Source organism: Neoarthrinium moseri, assembly GCF_022829205.1.
Source record: "Neoarthrinium moseri strain CBS 164.80 chromosome Unknown scaffold21_Wmoseri_CBS_16480, whole genome shotgun sequence".
NCBI lineage: Eukaryota > Fungi > Ascomycota > Sordariomycetes > Amphisphaeriales > Apiosporaceae > Neoarthrinium > Neoarthrinium moseri.
The window spans coordinates 324,014-340,330 of NW_026055135.1; the positions used below are offsets into that span (position 1 = coordinate 324,014).

The 16,317-nt window shown below is 52.9% G+C and overlaps 4 protein-coding genes across 4 annotated transcripts; 3 read left to right on the top strand and 1 right to left on the bottom strand.

The window, feature by feature from the left end:
• Window positions 1–2,086: 2,086 nt before the first annotated feature.
• JN550_006243 (uncharacterized protein) lies at window positions 2,087–3,505 on the top strand (the record flags this gene model as incomplete). The annotated part of the gene is made up of 2 exons (XM_049317960.1): window positions 2,087–2,408; window positions 2,484–3,505. The coding sequence occupies 2 exons, from the start codon at window positions 2,087–2,089 to the stop codon at window positions 3,503–3,505; spliced, it is 1,344 nt and encodes a 447-aa protein (XP_049171803.1).
• A 567-nt stretch (window positions 3,506–4,072) lies between these two features.
• JN550_006244 (uncharacterized protein) lies at window positions 4,073–6,008 on the top strand (the record flags this gene model as incomplete). The annotated part of the gene is made up of 3 exons (XM_049317961.1): window positions 4,073–4,179; window positions 4,294–5,757; window positions 5,819–6,008. 3 exons carry the CDS (start codon window positions 4,073–4,075, stop codon window positions 6,006–6,008), a joined length of 1,761 nt encoding a protein of 586 aa, XP_049171804.1.
• Window positions 6,009–6,234: 226 nt separating this feature from the next.
• On the bottom strand, window positions 6,235–8,293 carry JN550_006245 (uncharacterized protein; the record flags this gene model as incomplete). The annotated part of the gene is made up of 6 exons (XM_049317962.1): window positions 6,235–6,344; window positions 6,396–6,596; window positions 6,647–6,968; window positions 7,019–7,350; window positions 7,420–7,558; window positions 7,613–8,293. 6 exons carry the CDS (start codon window positions 8,291–8,293, stop codon window positions 6,235–6,237), a joined length of 1,785 nt encoding a protein of 594 aa, XP_049171805.1.
• A 4,359-nt stretch (window positions 8,294–12,652) lies between these two features.
• Window positions 12,653–16,111, top strand: JN550_006246 (uncharacterized protein; the record flags this gene model as incomplete). The annotated part of the gene is made up of 2 exons (XM_049317963.1): window positions 12,653–14,281; window positions 14,396–16,111. The coding sequence occupies 2 exons, from the start codon at window positions 12,653–12,655 to the stop codon at window positions 16,109–16,111; spliced, it is 3,345 nt and encodes a 1,114-aa protein (XP_049171806.1).
• Between the last annotated feature and the right edge of the window lie 206 nt (window positions 16,112–16,317).

Below are 16,317 nucleotides of genomic sequence, written 5' to 3' on the forward strand. Positions count from 1 at the left end.
CGCGCTGCGAACAAACTAGCAGCGCGCCTGTGGAGTTGTGGATTTGTCCTAAAAGTCGTGCGAAGGCCAGACGGGTTGGATGGATGCGACCAAGGAGGGGGGCCCACGAACCCACGAACGATAGGATAGATATCGCTGGAGTCGACGAGGTGGGATGGCCCTTATTAGCCAAGGCGACACGAAATATGACAAATGTGACCTTGGATGCGACCCTCTCGAGCGCTTCCCCGGCTGCGGGACCTGGTGAGGGATCTGCCTTGCGTGTTCGGTCTCAAAAGCGAGAGGCTGGACAGGCTAGCGAGATAGCGGCCGTGAGCTTCTTGCCGCCGTTGGGTCGATGTTTGAGGCCGAGCGTGCCTGTGTCCGTGGGATGCTGGAACCTTGCCGAGTGCATGCAGTTGTAGTGTATTTGATGTAGGTATGAGGTACGCAGTAGCAAGTATACTATTTCCGCTCCTGTCCTGCTCCAAGTCCACCTTGTTGTATCTCTCTCATATCCGACCCACGACTACAATTTGCAATTCGGAGAGGTTTCCAGGACTGTGAGCCCGGCATAAACGATTGGGACGGCAGGGCATGGGGGAAGGCGATCATCGAAAACTCTGCATGGTCTTGACGCGTCCAAGCAAACGCGAGTCTCACGCGTCGTCGTGGACGCGCCCCCGGAGCTTCCCCACTCTTACGAGCTGCCTCCAACCACATCGACCAAGTTACTGATTGACTGCGGGACTGTCACCACCGCGAATCATCGTGCTATCCGGCCTATGTGCCTAAGTTAGTAACACTCCCCAACGTTGCTTTCGGCTTCGTAATGCCTCTAAACATCTGGACAAGCTACTTACCCTTGCCGTCGGGATGCAGAGGGTACAGTTGAGGTATCACGGAACGCCCAGCTACTGGTTATGCGATTTCACTCCAGAAGCACCCTGCCTTCAGGGTCCGATCCCTTCCCCACGCCTTAAGCACTTTGAGTATAGCAGCAGACTTTATCTCTCTCACCGTTTGTCCCATCCCAGCAATATTGGGGAAGATCGATGTACTGTTAGCTGACCGCTTTCAACTATGCGTTCCTTTGCAATCTTAGTTCCTGCCCCTGGCCAGATCCCATGTCTTCCAACGTTCATGCGATGGAGGTCCGAGGATTGACAGAACCAGACTTTACTCTCTACGTCTAGGCAATGGGGGAACGGACAGACTGCTTCATATGTGTCTGTGTCATGCGGAAGTGAGCCAACATGAGTTTTTAGAGGTCGGATCATCTTTCCAAGATGAAAGGGTAGCCCTGGAACATCATCTTCATGCCGTTTAGCTTCCAAGGCCCTATACCCCGGCTTTTACAATAGACGCTTCTTCCACCATGTCTGTCAGATCCTGCCAGGCACGGCATAACTGCGCTGATCCCTGATGCCCACATGATTGTTGGACGTCTGCGGAGTGTTGCACGCCCCACGCAAGCCACTTGACCGCCGAGGCAGGTCTGGGCCGAACTCCTGGCGCCGATCGTATCGAGCCGCGTCGTTGGGAAGAGTCGTGCATTGCAAACCCTGTCTGCCGACGCCGTGTTCCACGATGTCGCTGACACCTGTTTCTATCCATGGTCTTCATACAGGACACGCATCAGTCAACTGCAAAAAAATGGAAGTTGGCTCGCCTGCTAGCTCCACGTTGTGCGACCTGGGGCTTCCGGATGCTGATGAAGTCAATGCCTTTGCCTCTCCTGAGCTCTGGCTGCTATTACATGGAAAACTAGAGAATTGTTTTACAACGCAGCATATTGAATCGGCCGTTGTATCATAATGCCAAAGTATTTGTAGGTGATTTGACTACGCTGTACGGCGTACGGGATCATTGCTGTTTGCTGGCAATCCAGAAGGGCAAGTAAAGGACACTAGTGTATTGCCACATAGCACACGGTCTCAGCTCAAAAGCAATGCCATAGAAGGGGCAGCCGAGACACTTCTGAGGGATTGGCCACCTTGCTCTTTTTTTCCATCGCGGTGATGTGTTCTTCGTTGTCCAGGCCACTTGCGCTCCGTTCACTCACCCTATCGTAGCCATGAGACGTTGACACGCCACTCGGTTCATCATGATTGATTCTTCGCGAGCTTTCGGTCTGCTCAAGCTCCTTGCGGCGCTGGCAGTCTTTGGATGGAGTCTCTCGTTCCTTGGCTATTCTGCAGACTACGAGCAGGTTCTACGACAGTTCAAAGGCGAGAAAGCGCTGTTCGTAGAGGATTATCTAAGCAATGAGTTTGGTGGTATGTTCGATGGCAGCGCGATGTCAGCGCACTGCGCCAGTAGAAACTGGACGAAAGGGCTTCTGTTCCACTGTGAGCCTCCCGCTGGAGGTATTGGCCAGGTCAGAAATGCCCAACTGAATTGCATACGATTCGCAATGGAAGCTGGAGGTCAGTGAATACCAACCCCTGAGCATCCCACCCCCGTACCTGGAGAGCATCGCGCTGATCTCATCTGTTGTCCAGCTGAACTGATAGTCCCTGAAATCATTCGTCGGAGCGATGTAGACATCTCGGTGATAATCCCGCAGTCGAAAGGTACCTCGCGGGGGTCTCCTCTGGATTACTACTTTGATAAGGAGTACTTCAACTGGACCATGTCGACCGCCTGTCCTCAAATGAAGCTGCATTGGTCTATAAACGACTTCTGGAACGTCCCGATGGGAAACCCTATCGTGATGTCCATAAACGAGCTTGGCCTGACACTGGTCAATGGAACAATCATTGAGAATCCCAAGCAGTTCTCCACATCCTTTGACTCGTTCTTCGAGACGAGGACCAATCCCAAAACCCGGACGTGGCCCTTCAGAGTCATTGTTTCTCAGAACCCGTATGCGTGGCCTACCGCGTACGATCCTCCCGCGTTTGTCCGAAGTTTTGGTCGTCTGCTACGGTATCGTGTAGATGCGAGGCAGCTCGCCGCATCCGCCATGCATACATTGCATAGACAATGGATCAAACCACAATCCAACCTGAAGGCCAAGGCAGCCGGTCACCACGGGTACGTAGGTGTCCACTTGAGGACAGAGAAGGATGTCCAGGGCACACACTACCCACAGTACGAAGTGCAGGCCGCGTACTACCTGGAATATATCGTGCGCTCGCCGTTTCGCATTGCGTACTTGGCATCAGGGACGACCGCCGAGCATATCAGGGCATTCACCGCGCGGGCGCAAGAGTTCAACATCACCGTGCTTACCAAGAAGGACCTTCTGGATCCTGAAGAGTTGCAATATCTGAAAGGCCTGTCATGGGATCAGCAAGCCATAGTCGATTTCGACATGATGCTTCGGGCAAACCTGATGGCTGGAATCAGTGAGAGCAACTTCGCGTGGACCGTCGCGCTCAAGAGAGCTGCCTCTGGGGGGGCCATCGGAGGCTACCAGCCTGTGCCTAGAGAAGAGTATATCAGATGGCAAGACGACTTCTCCACTCTTTACGGCCACCCGGGGTCACAGTTGGAAATGCAGTACAGCATCTGGCCTTGATGGCCATAGTCACATCAGGAGAGTTGGTTGTGTGTTATAGAACGCATCGACCGGGCCCGGTTTGTGCTTGATCCCATGGTAACCTGACAATGATGCTTTGTACCTGGTGCGTGCAATGGCCTTTCCTGGGAATCGATGTCGTGAACTCAAATTTCACGAGCTTCAAGCGGTCACACCTAGACTCAAATCCGTGGGTGGGTAGCAGGGACGTTTTAGGTGCATGGTCTGTAGCTTTGCCCTTGTGTAGTTTTAATGGAGAATGAATAGTACGATAACGACTTGGGCAGCAAGTGGGCAGAATTATAGAAACAAGTTGCCGTCCAGGCGGACGCAGCGGCTGTTGGCTGGCTTGGTATTCACTTAGCACATTGCGCACTTTCCATGCACTCAGCCTGGTGCGATGACGCAGCTCCACCCGTCCTGCAGCGCCCACCCACAAACATTGAGGCAGAGGGGAGCCTCCTCTCCAAGCATCATAAACATCCGCCATTGGCATGCCCGCCCTACCACGAGGCCAAGACGCCAAGAGTGAATCACTTCTGAAACTAGATCTCTGAGCCTTCGACCATGGCGTCTTCAACGGATATCGTTACGCTCGATAACTTCGAGTCTAAGATGCCGAAATGGGAGCCCAACCTCCCCAACCACCTCTACGCATTAGTAGACATGGGAAGGTTTGTAGAAATCCCTATTGTGACACAAATAAATCGAGTTTGGCGACAACAGCCAGTTTTGGCTAGTGGTCTCATTCGTGATAGTGAGATTCGTGGTAGGCTAACGTGCTGAAGCAATGGCATCCGCTTCTCGATATCAGATCTGTCGCCGCCACAAGCACGCCTTCTGAAGTGTCTCTATCGGGAGCGGGCTGCTATCTCGCTATATGATGCTTTGAATTCGTCTTCGGCGTCCTCGGGTGGGTCCTTAAGATTTCCAGCCGACACTATCAATCAAGTGTCCCAGACTCTGGCCCGGTTCAGATCGATCGCAGACGACTATGGCGTACCACCGGCTCAAGTTTCCGTCTTTGCAACGGAAGCTATGCGGAAAGCGGAGAACGCTGGCTCCATGCTAGATGCCATACGAGAAGCTTCTGGTCTGGGGGTACAGGTACTTGCCCCGGAAGTCGAGACCCTCTTTGGGGCAATGGGGGCAAGGAGCAGCTTCGCGGAGGTGAACGGACTATTTCTGGACCTTGGTGGCGGCTCCGTTCAGATGACATACATGGATTCGGCCATGGAGGGCTACGAGGTCGCCGCGGCCCAAACCGGCAAGAGTCTGCCTTTTGGCGCTGCCAGGCTGATCAAGATCCTGGAAAGCGACGAAGCAATCCTGCATAGCACAGCCAAGAATGAGCTTAGAAGTGGCCTCCAAGGCGCCTTTTCCAAGCTCCAGCAGCAGTTCCCGAGTTTGAAGGCTTTGACGGAAGACTCAGGTGCCAGTGGTATCGATATCTACCTATGTGGTGGTGGTTTCAGAGGATATGGTAGCATGCTGATGCACAGCGACCCGATCCAGCCGTATCCGATCCCTGCAGTGGGAGCTTATACAGTGACAGGGGATTTCTTCAAGCAGACGGACGTCATGCGCAAAATCAACCATGAGTACCAGGGCAAAGTTTTCGGCATGTCCAAACGTCGTCGGGAGCAATTTCCTGCTATTGCCACTGTCGTCGAGTCCCTCATTGCGGCTGTGCCCAATATACGTACCGTGACCTTCTGTAGCGGTGGGAACAGGGAAGGCGCTCTCATTATGAAGCTTCCGAAGCAAGTGAGGGAGGCAAGACCACTCAAACTCCTCCATCAGCCTGGAGACCAAATGAGCGATGAGACGATCGATGCCGTGGTTAGGACCATCAAGTCCGCTATCCCGGTTGACTTCGATATGTCAAGTATATCCACAGTCTTCACTCTAGGTCTCAGCCCTTTGTTCGTGGGAAAGATCTGGTCACATTTCGGGGAACCTAGTGACGCCAACGCCGCATATGAGCTACACCGCGCCGTCTCCCGTGATCCAAGCGTTCCAGGTTTTACCCATCTAGCACGTGCAGTACTTGGCCTCACTCTTTGTGCTCGATGGGGCTCATACCTAGGTCCAGTCGATCAACAGTTGCATACAAGCCTTCGGAAGTTGGCTTGTGATGAGTCCCCCGAGGCGATATACTGGGCAGAATATCTGGGTGCTGTGGCCTCTGTGCTTACCACGATATGCCCAGCTGAGCCAAAGACGCCGGGCCAGTTGGAAAAAACCATCAGGTGTGTTATCTTTCCCCACAAGAACATCCCCCTATAACTGCTGGTTTAACATATCACGTAGGTTCGCGGCGAAAATGGTCAAAGGAAATAAACATCCCCACATTGAACTGACTATCGCCATTGCCCGCCAAGCCGCTATAGGTCTTCATCCCCAAGATATCTGCAGTGTCTTTGAGAATCTAGGCAAGTTCAAGAAAGATGCTTTGACCGTTGCCAGGAAAGTCAATCCCATCGTCATATCGTTATCATAACACAGGACAAATTCATAATCCGTACTTCGGAGGCCTTCCAAGCCACAAACAATCTACCAAACGTCTCCAATGCATTTCAAACCAAATTACCATGCAGCGAACGTGGGTATCGTGAAGTTCAAACACCGCCCAAATAGATACCATCATCAAAACTCAACCTATCAAGAAACATTCATGACGTCTGCACACCAGTGCTCCGGTCTCCTTTTCGTCTGCAGCCCTCGCTTCAATTTCGCTTGGTTTTCTGTCGTTTCGTGTTCTGAGGCTTGGACACAGGCGGCAGGCGAACAAACAAGATCTGATCAAGAGATCCCTGTCGTGGGTTGAGGTTCTCGTCTTGAGATGAGTTAGTATCACACCTTCTGCGAGCGCCGAGAACGAACTCACAGAAATATTCCTGGCTGATTTGAACCTTCTTGAAGTATGCGTTGATAACCTGTTTCGATTGTCGCGTCGACGAACTGCCTTCTATGTCGAGCTCGGCCGGCGGCTTCTTGCTGAAGCACACTTCGCATAAATTGACCAAAGTGTTGAAGAGGTTCCTCGTCACACTGAGAACATAGCTCCATGTTGGAGGTGGACGAACACCTGGCGAATATTAGCTGAGAATTGGCCACACTGAAGGATTTATTCTGTACCTGGCCGGAACGTAGGCGCTGATTCGGTGAGGGTATGAAGATCTCGATACATTAGCATCATCTGCATGGTGACAATCCAGCCTGCCATCCTAACGGCGGCGGCCTCGATGGGCTTCACAGTCTTTGCCTCCAGCGTCTTCCAAATATCCTTGCAGATATCGCTTTCGAGCCTTTTCATGATTGACTTGGTGAGCTGTCTGAGCCCACATTGCAATGCTGCTGGTAGTCTTCGATATTGACGACCGTCGTAGTAGAAGAAGTGCCTTTGACTCCAGATTTTGAAGAGGAAACGCATTTTATAGACCCTCTTGAGTAAGTCCAGCTTGCGAGCAATTAGAAATGACTTATATGATTAGGGACGGCCTGACTTACTTGGCTACGAGGAAAACACTGCACACCCTCTTTGACACACGCTGACATCAAGTCATCAAGCATGGCTTGGAAGTCAGTTGTGCCAGAACTGTCGTGGCATTCCTTTGCCCAATTGCACAACTGATCCTCCAAAGGCATCCTGTCAAGGTTCAGCCTGTAGCTGGCGTCTGATAGCTGACCGGTCGGTGATGCAATTGTGGACGAATCATTGTGTGAAACCACAGACAGGTCTAGAGGTTGGCCAACGGCTTGCCCCGTGCCGAAGTAGACTTGAATCATCATCGCGCCCGTTTTGCTTCGAGAGCCTGCGGATGGCCGACCGACTTCTGCCTCTTTGAAGGGTTAGTCTGTGTCTCTTCGGGCCAATAGACAAGAATATGGTAAAGGTAAATATAACATACTTCCTATCATGGGGAAAACGAACTCGCCATCCGTAAACGGTTTACGGAAACACATATGTTGGTCTGCAGCGAGACTAACGTTTGAGACATATTTCTCCGCAATGTCGATACAGTTGCCGCAAACGATATTTCCGTCGCACTGTGCTTGGTATAAGACGGAGCTTCATGTTATTAATGGACGTCCATGAATTACCTTGACTTTGCGAAACTTGCAGCGTGTGCAGGCACCAAGGTTGCGTACTTCTGCTACGTCGTCTGCGTTCTTCAAAGGGCCATTTCGCTTTCCTCGAACAGGTGCCTGACTATTTGGTGCCACTCGTCGAGGAGTGCTGGACTCTCTACTGTAAGGGGGTGATGGTAAAGAACTGTTGTTCGTTTGCCACTGTGTGCCTGACAGGGTCGACGAGAGACTGTGGTTGGCGTCATGGATCTGAATGTGTGGTTGATATGGCAGGCCACCCTTAGGCTTCAGAGGGGGGAAGGTAAGTTTGTCATCTCCCTTCTTTGCTTCCTTTAACTTGGCTCTGAACTGTGACCGGTCCTCCGTGTCACTTGATGATGAAGCACCGCCTTCCTCAGATGGGGGCGGGGTTGTTGCCGAAGTGAGTGTGGGAGGCATGGAGGAATTTTCCGATTTGCTTGAAGACCTTGGATTGTTGCGTTGTCCAAAATACAGGTCCCAGTCGAAGAATAAGAAGGCTTCACAAGTGCTCCCATCTTCTGATTCACTAGATGGCTCCTGACTTAAGAGCGTAGTGGGAAGAAGACACTCAAGGGAATTAAGATCCGGAAAGATCCGATACTTGTGGACGTCACGTAAGACGTCAGGGACTTCATCGGCCAGCCGGGGTAGGTCTGAAATATCCATCGCCATGGTGCGGGCGTATAAGTCGCTTGACATAGGTACCTTGTCTCTGTTTAACCACGTACAACCGAATCAGTGCATGTAAGGCACCAAAATAGAGCGGGTCTAGATCCTAAGTGGGGGAAATTGTGATGAAGAAGCGTCTTTTGGACAGGTGAAGGACAAATCGTGAAGGTATCTCAAAGCCTGTGAGACAAGACCTGAGATTAGAAGACCCCATGGGTGTCATGACTTCTCATCCGCGAACACCACCGGGGCGTATATCGGCGCAAACGCTCATTGGCGAGATCCATTATGGGGCTATTTGAATTGACGAATAGCAGCCCTTGCTTTCACCGAAAACAGTCGTTGCACAAGAGACAACTCTCACTAGCTGGGTCATGTGACGAGGGCGGCCAGTTCCTGAGGCCCAAAGTTGAGCCTCCGGACTTTGGGGGCCATAACCTCAGAGCTGTGGAAAGGCTATATGACCGGGCGTAAGGCTGTAGCCAGAATTAACTTTGAGTTATAGAGTTGTCTATAGCGATTTTCATAACTAGAACACCCATGAAACCGCAACTCCGACATTCCTACCTGATTAGGAAATGGGTCGGGAACCTGGTAGGGTGCCTGCATGACATTTACAAGGTTACCTACGAAAGTGTTAGCGGCAAAGCTGAGACCTGACCACTTACTGGCGAGTCCCTCAAGGGTATTTTCCCCTTGGGCATCAGCCATCGGGTGCATCCAATACATGCCGGTGTCTTTCGTAACCCAACAAGGGGGTCTGTCGAGAGAAAAGCGACCCAGATACAACATTGATAACGGTACCCGTGGGTGATGGCCTGCTGGCAAAGGCGGCGCGCCTCACCCGCCCCAAAATATGTGATCAAATCTCACCCGACTGGTGCACACCCCGTCCTCGATTGCCTTTTCCGGCAAATCACACGCCAGCTGATTGGCCCGGCGGCCGGCCACTCGACGGCTGAGCACTGCCCACTCTGCGCTCTTGCTCGCGGCGAGAAGTTAGGGCGGTTGTGAGGGGGGGGGAGGGGGGAGGGCCCATCATCTGATGCCCTTACGACCTGGGTATGATTTCAACCAGGGCCTTCATGCGCACGCCTTCCAAGAGGACAAGCAGAAGAGGGTTGCAACATCGTCCGTCCGAATGACCATTTCCCTTTTTGATTGCATACTGAAGCAATGTTGTCTGCATTCCCTCATCACTGGCGAGGAAGAAACTGCACTGTAGTTTATGGGCACCATATATCGTCGACATGTTTGCATCGACCATATAGACTCTGGATGCATCTCTATTTGCTCATGCACCAACGCATAGGCCCACAAAGCCAAGCAGCATCAACAATTATTTCTTCTCATGCCACAGTCTTCAACGTTCACATGGTGGTTGAACGAGACAGGATGTTCATGTGGTATTATGGTTCCTGACGTGCAAGCGCTCTAGGCAGGAGAAGTCTCAAAGCATGAGTGATATTCGACTCAAGCAGAACATGATGGACGAGACGCTCTGCTCTGTCCACAGCCACATGTGTGAATCACGAGTCTGGTACAAGAATTTCTCGTGCATCATTGGTGTGTTTGGATAAGTGTCCTGCATTCTTCATTGTCCATGTTGCCGGCCAACCCTGGACACTATATGACCATTTGTATATGATTATGACTTTCAAGCACCTATATCCAGTTGAGGTGGGAACTAGCCTGTCTCCTGCTTGCAACTTCCTGACATAGTTATGACTGTGTCGCGACAGTGCTATCGATGATACATGTAAGTAAACTATATCACTCGAAGTCGTCTGGATTTGGGTAAAGAGTACTCGCAATGACCACTGGTAGGTTCCATTCAGTATGTTTCGGAACTCGCACAGCGGACTCAAAGACATGGCTTGACTATGGTTCTCTAGTGATGAAATCTCACCGAACATCTTTCAGCAGCATAGACGTCGTGCTCAGAGCCGTATAGTCTGCATCCTTGTAGGCCGTATTCATGTGGGGGTGAAACCTCGACAGGCAGTCAAACCATGTCAGTAGTATAAGACACCGCAAAGGACCTGCAGTACGCTAAGCCGTAAGAGAGGAGAGACAGATGGAGGGACACAAACGTTTGGCACTTGACGCACCATGTGCGGCTATCGTCATAACACCTTAGTCCAACCGTAGTCGTGAACAAACCTGCATCCTTCTGCTTAGGCTAACTGTTTATATCACGAAAGGCAGCAATATTTTAAGCATCCTGAATTATCCAAATCATGGCAGAATCATGTCGGAATTGCGTTGGGGCAGCGGCGCGCATACGGCTGACCACCTTATAATACGTATAAAATTACTTCTTCGCGACAGGGCGGCCGCCCGCTAAGGCTCTACCCATGAAACAAGGAAGACCGCTGTAAGACAAATTTTTTTTGGGGGATCGGCCCGCAAGTGAGCAGCGCAACCCGACACTCATCTGCATCCATAGATTCCGATCTATATGACTCGCGTGCATCCTAGTGCTGCAATTGGATTGATGAGCCTGACAAGACGGCTTCTGCAGCCTCGCCGATGAAGCTGGCCAGAGTAGTACGTAGTGATTGAGGAATGCGTACGTAATTGCTTGTTGGATCTGGCCGGATTGAGGCTGTGCAAGTCCTTAGCCCTACTACGAATCCTCAATGCGCAAAAGCGGACGCTAGCCACAGTTTCGCGTGGCGATATATGGCTTTACCAGCACGACCAGCACCAGGTCGCGCGAATTGCGTGTCAGAGGACAGCAAAAAGGCAACTTCTCGTCTGAGGTGTTAAGCAGTAAGCACTAGGTATCGTGCGATGCAGAGCGGGGCTTGAAGTGAAGATCGCCTCATGGATCACACATTCCATCGTGAGCCGTCCGGGTGGAGCAACGACGAAGCGCAATACGGCGATTGCGAAGGGTCATACGTACTCCCCTGGCTCCTTGCATATACGGGACTACGTGCGGAGTGGGAATCCAGCAAGCTTATATGGCTTCATACGAGAAAGGAACGCCGGCGGAAGTACTCGCATAGTGGGATTAATCAGAACGGGTAACAAGTCAATAAACCACAGACAGCTCCTTGTCTTGGGGGCGGGCGAGGCGCGAAGAGCGGGAAAAATCGAATGCCGATGCGCGCACTACACAGTAGCTGCGCGAGAGGCTTGCCTAATAATAGACCCGTGCTACCCCTCGTCGGACCCCGTGGACCCTGAAGGCCAGCGAGATGCCTGCCCGCTAGGTGTTCTCTCAGCTATGGAACCGTTCTCGAAGGAGGCGGGGCCTGCTCCGTAACTCGTTCTGGGTTTTGCCGCTCGGAATTACCGTCTATATAGCAGTGAAGTGGATGTCTTGGATGTCTTGAGAGTCTACTGTTAGGTGTCTAGATGGATCTCTGGCAGGGGTATAGACGCGGGAGCGGACTCGACTTATACTGCGGGCAATTGTGCTGGTCCAAAGCCGCAGAGAAAATGAAGAGCTGTGGGCAGGTCGTGACTAGGGGCCATGCTAGCCAGGACGATGCAAACGTGGAGTTCGCAGTGTGGTCTGACTTTTCTCCAGCTTCCCGGAACATTTCCTCTCGGCACGACCCCTGCCAGTCCTGCATGGATGACGCAGTCACGCATTGGCAGCTTTTCCCCTCGCCGTGGCTTAGAGAGGGAGAGAAAAAAAAGCTGCTCTGGTCGGCCTGGCTGCGCCAATGAAGCTCCCAGCTCTGGACCCTCGCCGTGTCATTTACCGGGTGCTGTTGGCGCTTCCACGGAATAGGATTGGGCGAGGTCCTCATGCCTACGTAGCGACCCGAAGACAGGTGCTCGGCCTGCAGCCGCCTACTGTGGTAGAAATCCGACTTGAAGGGACCGCATCCCCAGCTCCTGGGACGGTCCTTGAGTCTCGTCGCAACTTACCATGTTACATAGAACATCAGCCTCTTTTCTCATACGGACTAACTTAGTTACCACCCATCCCACCTGAGTGCTACATAGTACCGTACGGTACCACAACGGTCGGTCTTTAAGCCTCTTCTTCGAGCCCGTCTGCCCGTCTGCCCGTCTGCCCATCCACCCATTGCCGCCGAACCCGAGATCCATCGCGTCCGCTCGACCACCTCCCCCACTGGCTAGTTCATGCGTGCGCGTTCATTCATAGAGTGCTTGCTTGGCTTGTTCATTTGTGCAACACCCATCTAAAAAAGACGAAACCGCCCGGTGGAGCCAGCGCCGCCGGCCAAAGGTGTTTGGGATCAAGGATCATCCATCCAAGCCCACCAAGTGTCGTAGGCTAGCATCCAGCGGCTTGCGAAGCCTCCTGAATTGTGCAAACTTTACTGCGGGTTCAGATCGTCGGGTCAAGGGGTCTGTTTGGGCTGAGACCAGCAAAAGATGACTTCAAGTAAGTCAAACCACGCCAGCATCGGCTGTGCTCCTACTGTTACTACTCCTCCTCCTTCTCCTCCTCCCTCTTCCACTACCACTGCTACCCCTGGAGCGACGATCGACAGTCAAGGCCTCGATGCGCACAGGCAAGACAACGACGAAATCAACAAGCCCCAAACCCAACTCGTAGTCGGCGTGCGGGAACCTGCATTCCGGCCTACCGGTGCTAAGTCGGCGCTTGACAGAATCGAGGCTACCGCTGCTGGCAGTGCTGGTCCAATGGCCAGCTCTGAGCCTGCGCTCATGCCTCCGTCGACTAGCAATGGCGGCCTCGGGAAGAAGCCGTCCAGGCTCAACCGCCTGTCGTCATTCTTCCTCCCATCACTAACAACCACTTCCTCTTCAGAACCGCCAACGGTACCGGCTGTCCACCGAAAGCCAATACCTACCGATTCGCCCATCAAAGAGAAGCACTCGAGTTCCTCTGACTGGGAGTCCATAGTGCGCAACCGCTTGGACCCAGCCAATTCCGACTCGTCAACTCTGAGCGGATCGCTCTCTGTAGACGGGAAGAAATCAACCAGCACAAAGTCCTCTCAAGAATCTGCGCCGGTCAAGATGGGCAAGCTACAAAAGAGCTCGCAGGCCCCTCCAGCGCCCACCAAAGCGCCGCCGCTGCCGCCTCGAACCGCCGACGGGCTTATTACGCCTACAGACAACTCATTCCAGTTCTCGGAGTCGAAGGTGTCGCCCAAGCTAACAAAGCAACCGCCGCCCCTGCAGAGACCACGAAGCAGCTCACATGGCGGTCCAGCTTCCCCTCCCCGCCAGGACGGGCTGGCGTCTGCGGGGCTTGCACCGTCTCCCATCGAGCCAAGAGGCAGGAGTTCCTCGGCACAGCCGCCTAGTAACAGGCTCGAGCCGGCAGCCGGAAACCGTATCATTTCGGCGTCAGCAGCGCTCGAATCGCGGCCTGCCTCCAGCCACGCAAGCAGTCAAAGCCCCACGCGGGAGAATGAGAAACGGGGTAGGCTACGACGCTCTTGGTTCCCAGGCAGCAGGTCGAGATCAAATTCTCAGGATATGCGGGGTGTAAAGGGCTCAGGAGCGTGGACACTCGGGCCCAACAAGGCTGACTACAACACTTCTTTCCTCGAGAAGGGCGAGCGCGTCCCCGAGCTGTGGAATGAGAGTGGCAGCGTGCTGGTATACCTACACCCAAAGGGCAGCGGGAAGGGTCCCTCTTTCAAAGTGATGCCATTCGTTACGGACTACTCGCTTGTCTTCCAAGATCTGATCGAGGCTGAACTCAATTCGCCAACGAGCTCGGGCAGATCCCGGACTCGCAGTTTCACAGGCCGTGACAGCTTGGCTGCCGCTGACGCAGATCGTCCGCCGCCATCCCCCGAGTCACCTCCCCTAGCCGTCGATGAGAATTCGGGAGATTCCAGGCTGTATTTGCCAACTTCCCTGGATGGCTCGGAGCCGACTGGCAAGAAAGCATTACCCGACGTAGAGCGCTTAGTATCAATTCGGAATATGTTTGCGTTGCTGACTGGGCAGCCCTTGGTTGGAACCAAGTCGCAGCCCACTATCTTTGCGGCTGTTATGAAGGTGTCTGGTCTGTTATCAGAGGTAAGCACCGAATCTCCGTTGATCTTGCGGAGAAATGCCAACTTGGAGGCTTGCGAAGTCCATTCTCTAATGTAATGACTGTTCGCTGTGTAAATGCTAATTTGCGATGCTTAGTTTGAGTTCACAGACGTCGAAGGCTCGACCTTTGGGGACGCAGTCAACATGAGTTTTGGCTTCTTCATGGACCAGATGGCCGTCGCAGATGTCAGATACTCCAGAGAGAAGACGCTGGAGGCTCTGTTGCTTGGTGAGCGAATGCGATCGTGGGACCTGTACAACGAAGCTTTCGCACACGCAGCTGGCAAATACTCAGCATTACGCGAATTGAAGTCGCCCCTGTGGGACGATGTATCTACACACACGCGCGAGAGACTAGAACGCGGTCATCTGGAACTCCTGGATCGCCAGAACAACGTCAACAACCGACTCGAGAACTTTGAGTTCCCAGCATTGTTCTCGGGAACGGCCAATTCGGTTTCCATGTACAAGGACGTCAAGTTTGGCCGATGGAAGTCGTCTTTCGGCCGCATGAGATCTTTCGTCCTCGGGTACTACAAGAGCAACTTTGGCAGTTGGCCGCCAAAAGCCCGCAGCAAGAAAAACCCGTTCACGGAAAGCGGACTGAACCGACAAGTTCTGAAGTTTCTGTATTCCGATCTCTGCGCCCTCTACGATCTGCTTGTCGATCGGCGTTCTGTGACCACTCGCTCAGTGTTCGAAGACAACGCGGACGAAGATGAGGGGGCCGTCACGGCGTTGCGCAGGATTCTGACCGAGTTCGACCAGTCTTCACCCCCAGTATTACCGCCCATCCCCTACGATATTCCTATGTTGCCCTCCTTCAAATCAGTCAAGGAGAACTACTATGACTTGCCGATGAAGGAGCAAAGGAAGCTCGACAGCAATTACCAGGAGCACGAGTTTCTGCTCATCCTGAACAAATCTTACGACTTTGAAACCCTCAAGCTAAAGCTTCCGTTCGTCGAGGCTTTCCAAGAATTCGAGTTGAAGGAAGCCAAGGGAAAACCTATCAGTGAGATAGCTGACCAGAGGCTCGGCTACTGGTTATTCCTCTACGTCGTTATTCAGTCACTCCCTATGCTGGTGGTCGACGCCCCTGGTCTTCAGTTCACTGAGGGTGTTGAGTATTTCCTCTGCCAGGCGCCCAAGGGCCAACCCCCGTGGGTGCCCGAAGCAACTGAGGTCCGCAAGAGATGGTACCAGGTTGCAGGTGGCAATGGCTACGTGGAACTCAGTGAAGACACTGTTGAGTTCTCCATCGAGGGCATCTATCACAGGAGTCACTGCTGGGTTGCAGCCAAACAATGGGAGGCTGGCCTAGGGGGCCCAATATCAGAGCCTCAGGACCTCTTACCTCCATTACAGGCACCGCAGTCGGTGTTCACCGACATGGATCCGGGTGTGTCTCTGAGTCCCAAGCTGATGCCAGACCGTAGTGAGTCACCGCAAGGATCCGCACCCGGCATGGCCTTGAGACCAAGGGGAGGCTCTCCAGCAGGCAACAGGCAGAGTTACCGTTCAAGCGTTGCCATGGGCCTTGAACCTGTCAACATGCCCGGCGACGTACCAGACCGGCGTGGCTCTCGAGTCTTCAGCGCAAGAAGCGGATCCCTCGGCCCTCGGCCCTCGAGTGCCATGATGGGCAGGAGGAGATCATCTGGCAACATGATCGGCATGAGCTCGCCCGTTCACGCAAATCCAGAGTCGAGGGCAAGCTCCCGACAAGACTCGCCCGGCGGAAGCACCTTTGACGACATCCTCAAAGACATGGACAACAAGCCAAAGAAGAAGAAGAATTTCTTTGGATAAACCCCACGACATGTTACGAAATCTATTGGTCATACATAAAAGAGGCGGACTGAAAACTGAGAATTCGGGTTCTTTTGCATTTGTGATCTGGCTGTACGAATAGACGGCACATTCTGGGGAAAATTTTACATAGTGTAGCAACTTTAGCAAGATTCTGCATAGCATGGCCAGTATAGCGCCCAATGAAATTTAATGTGTTTTTCTCT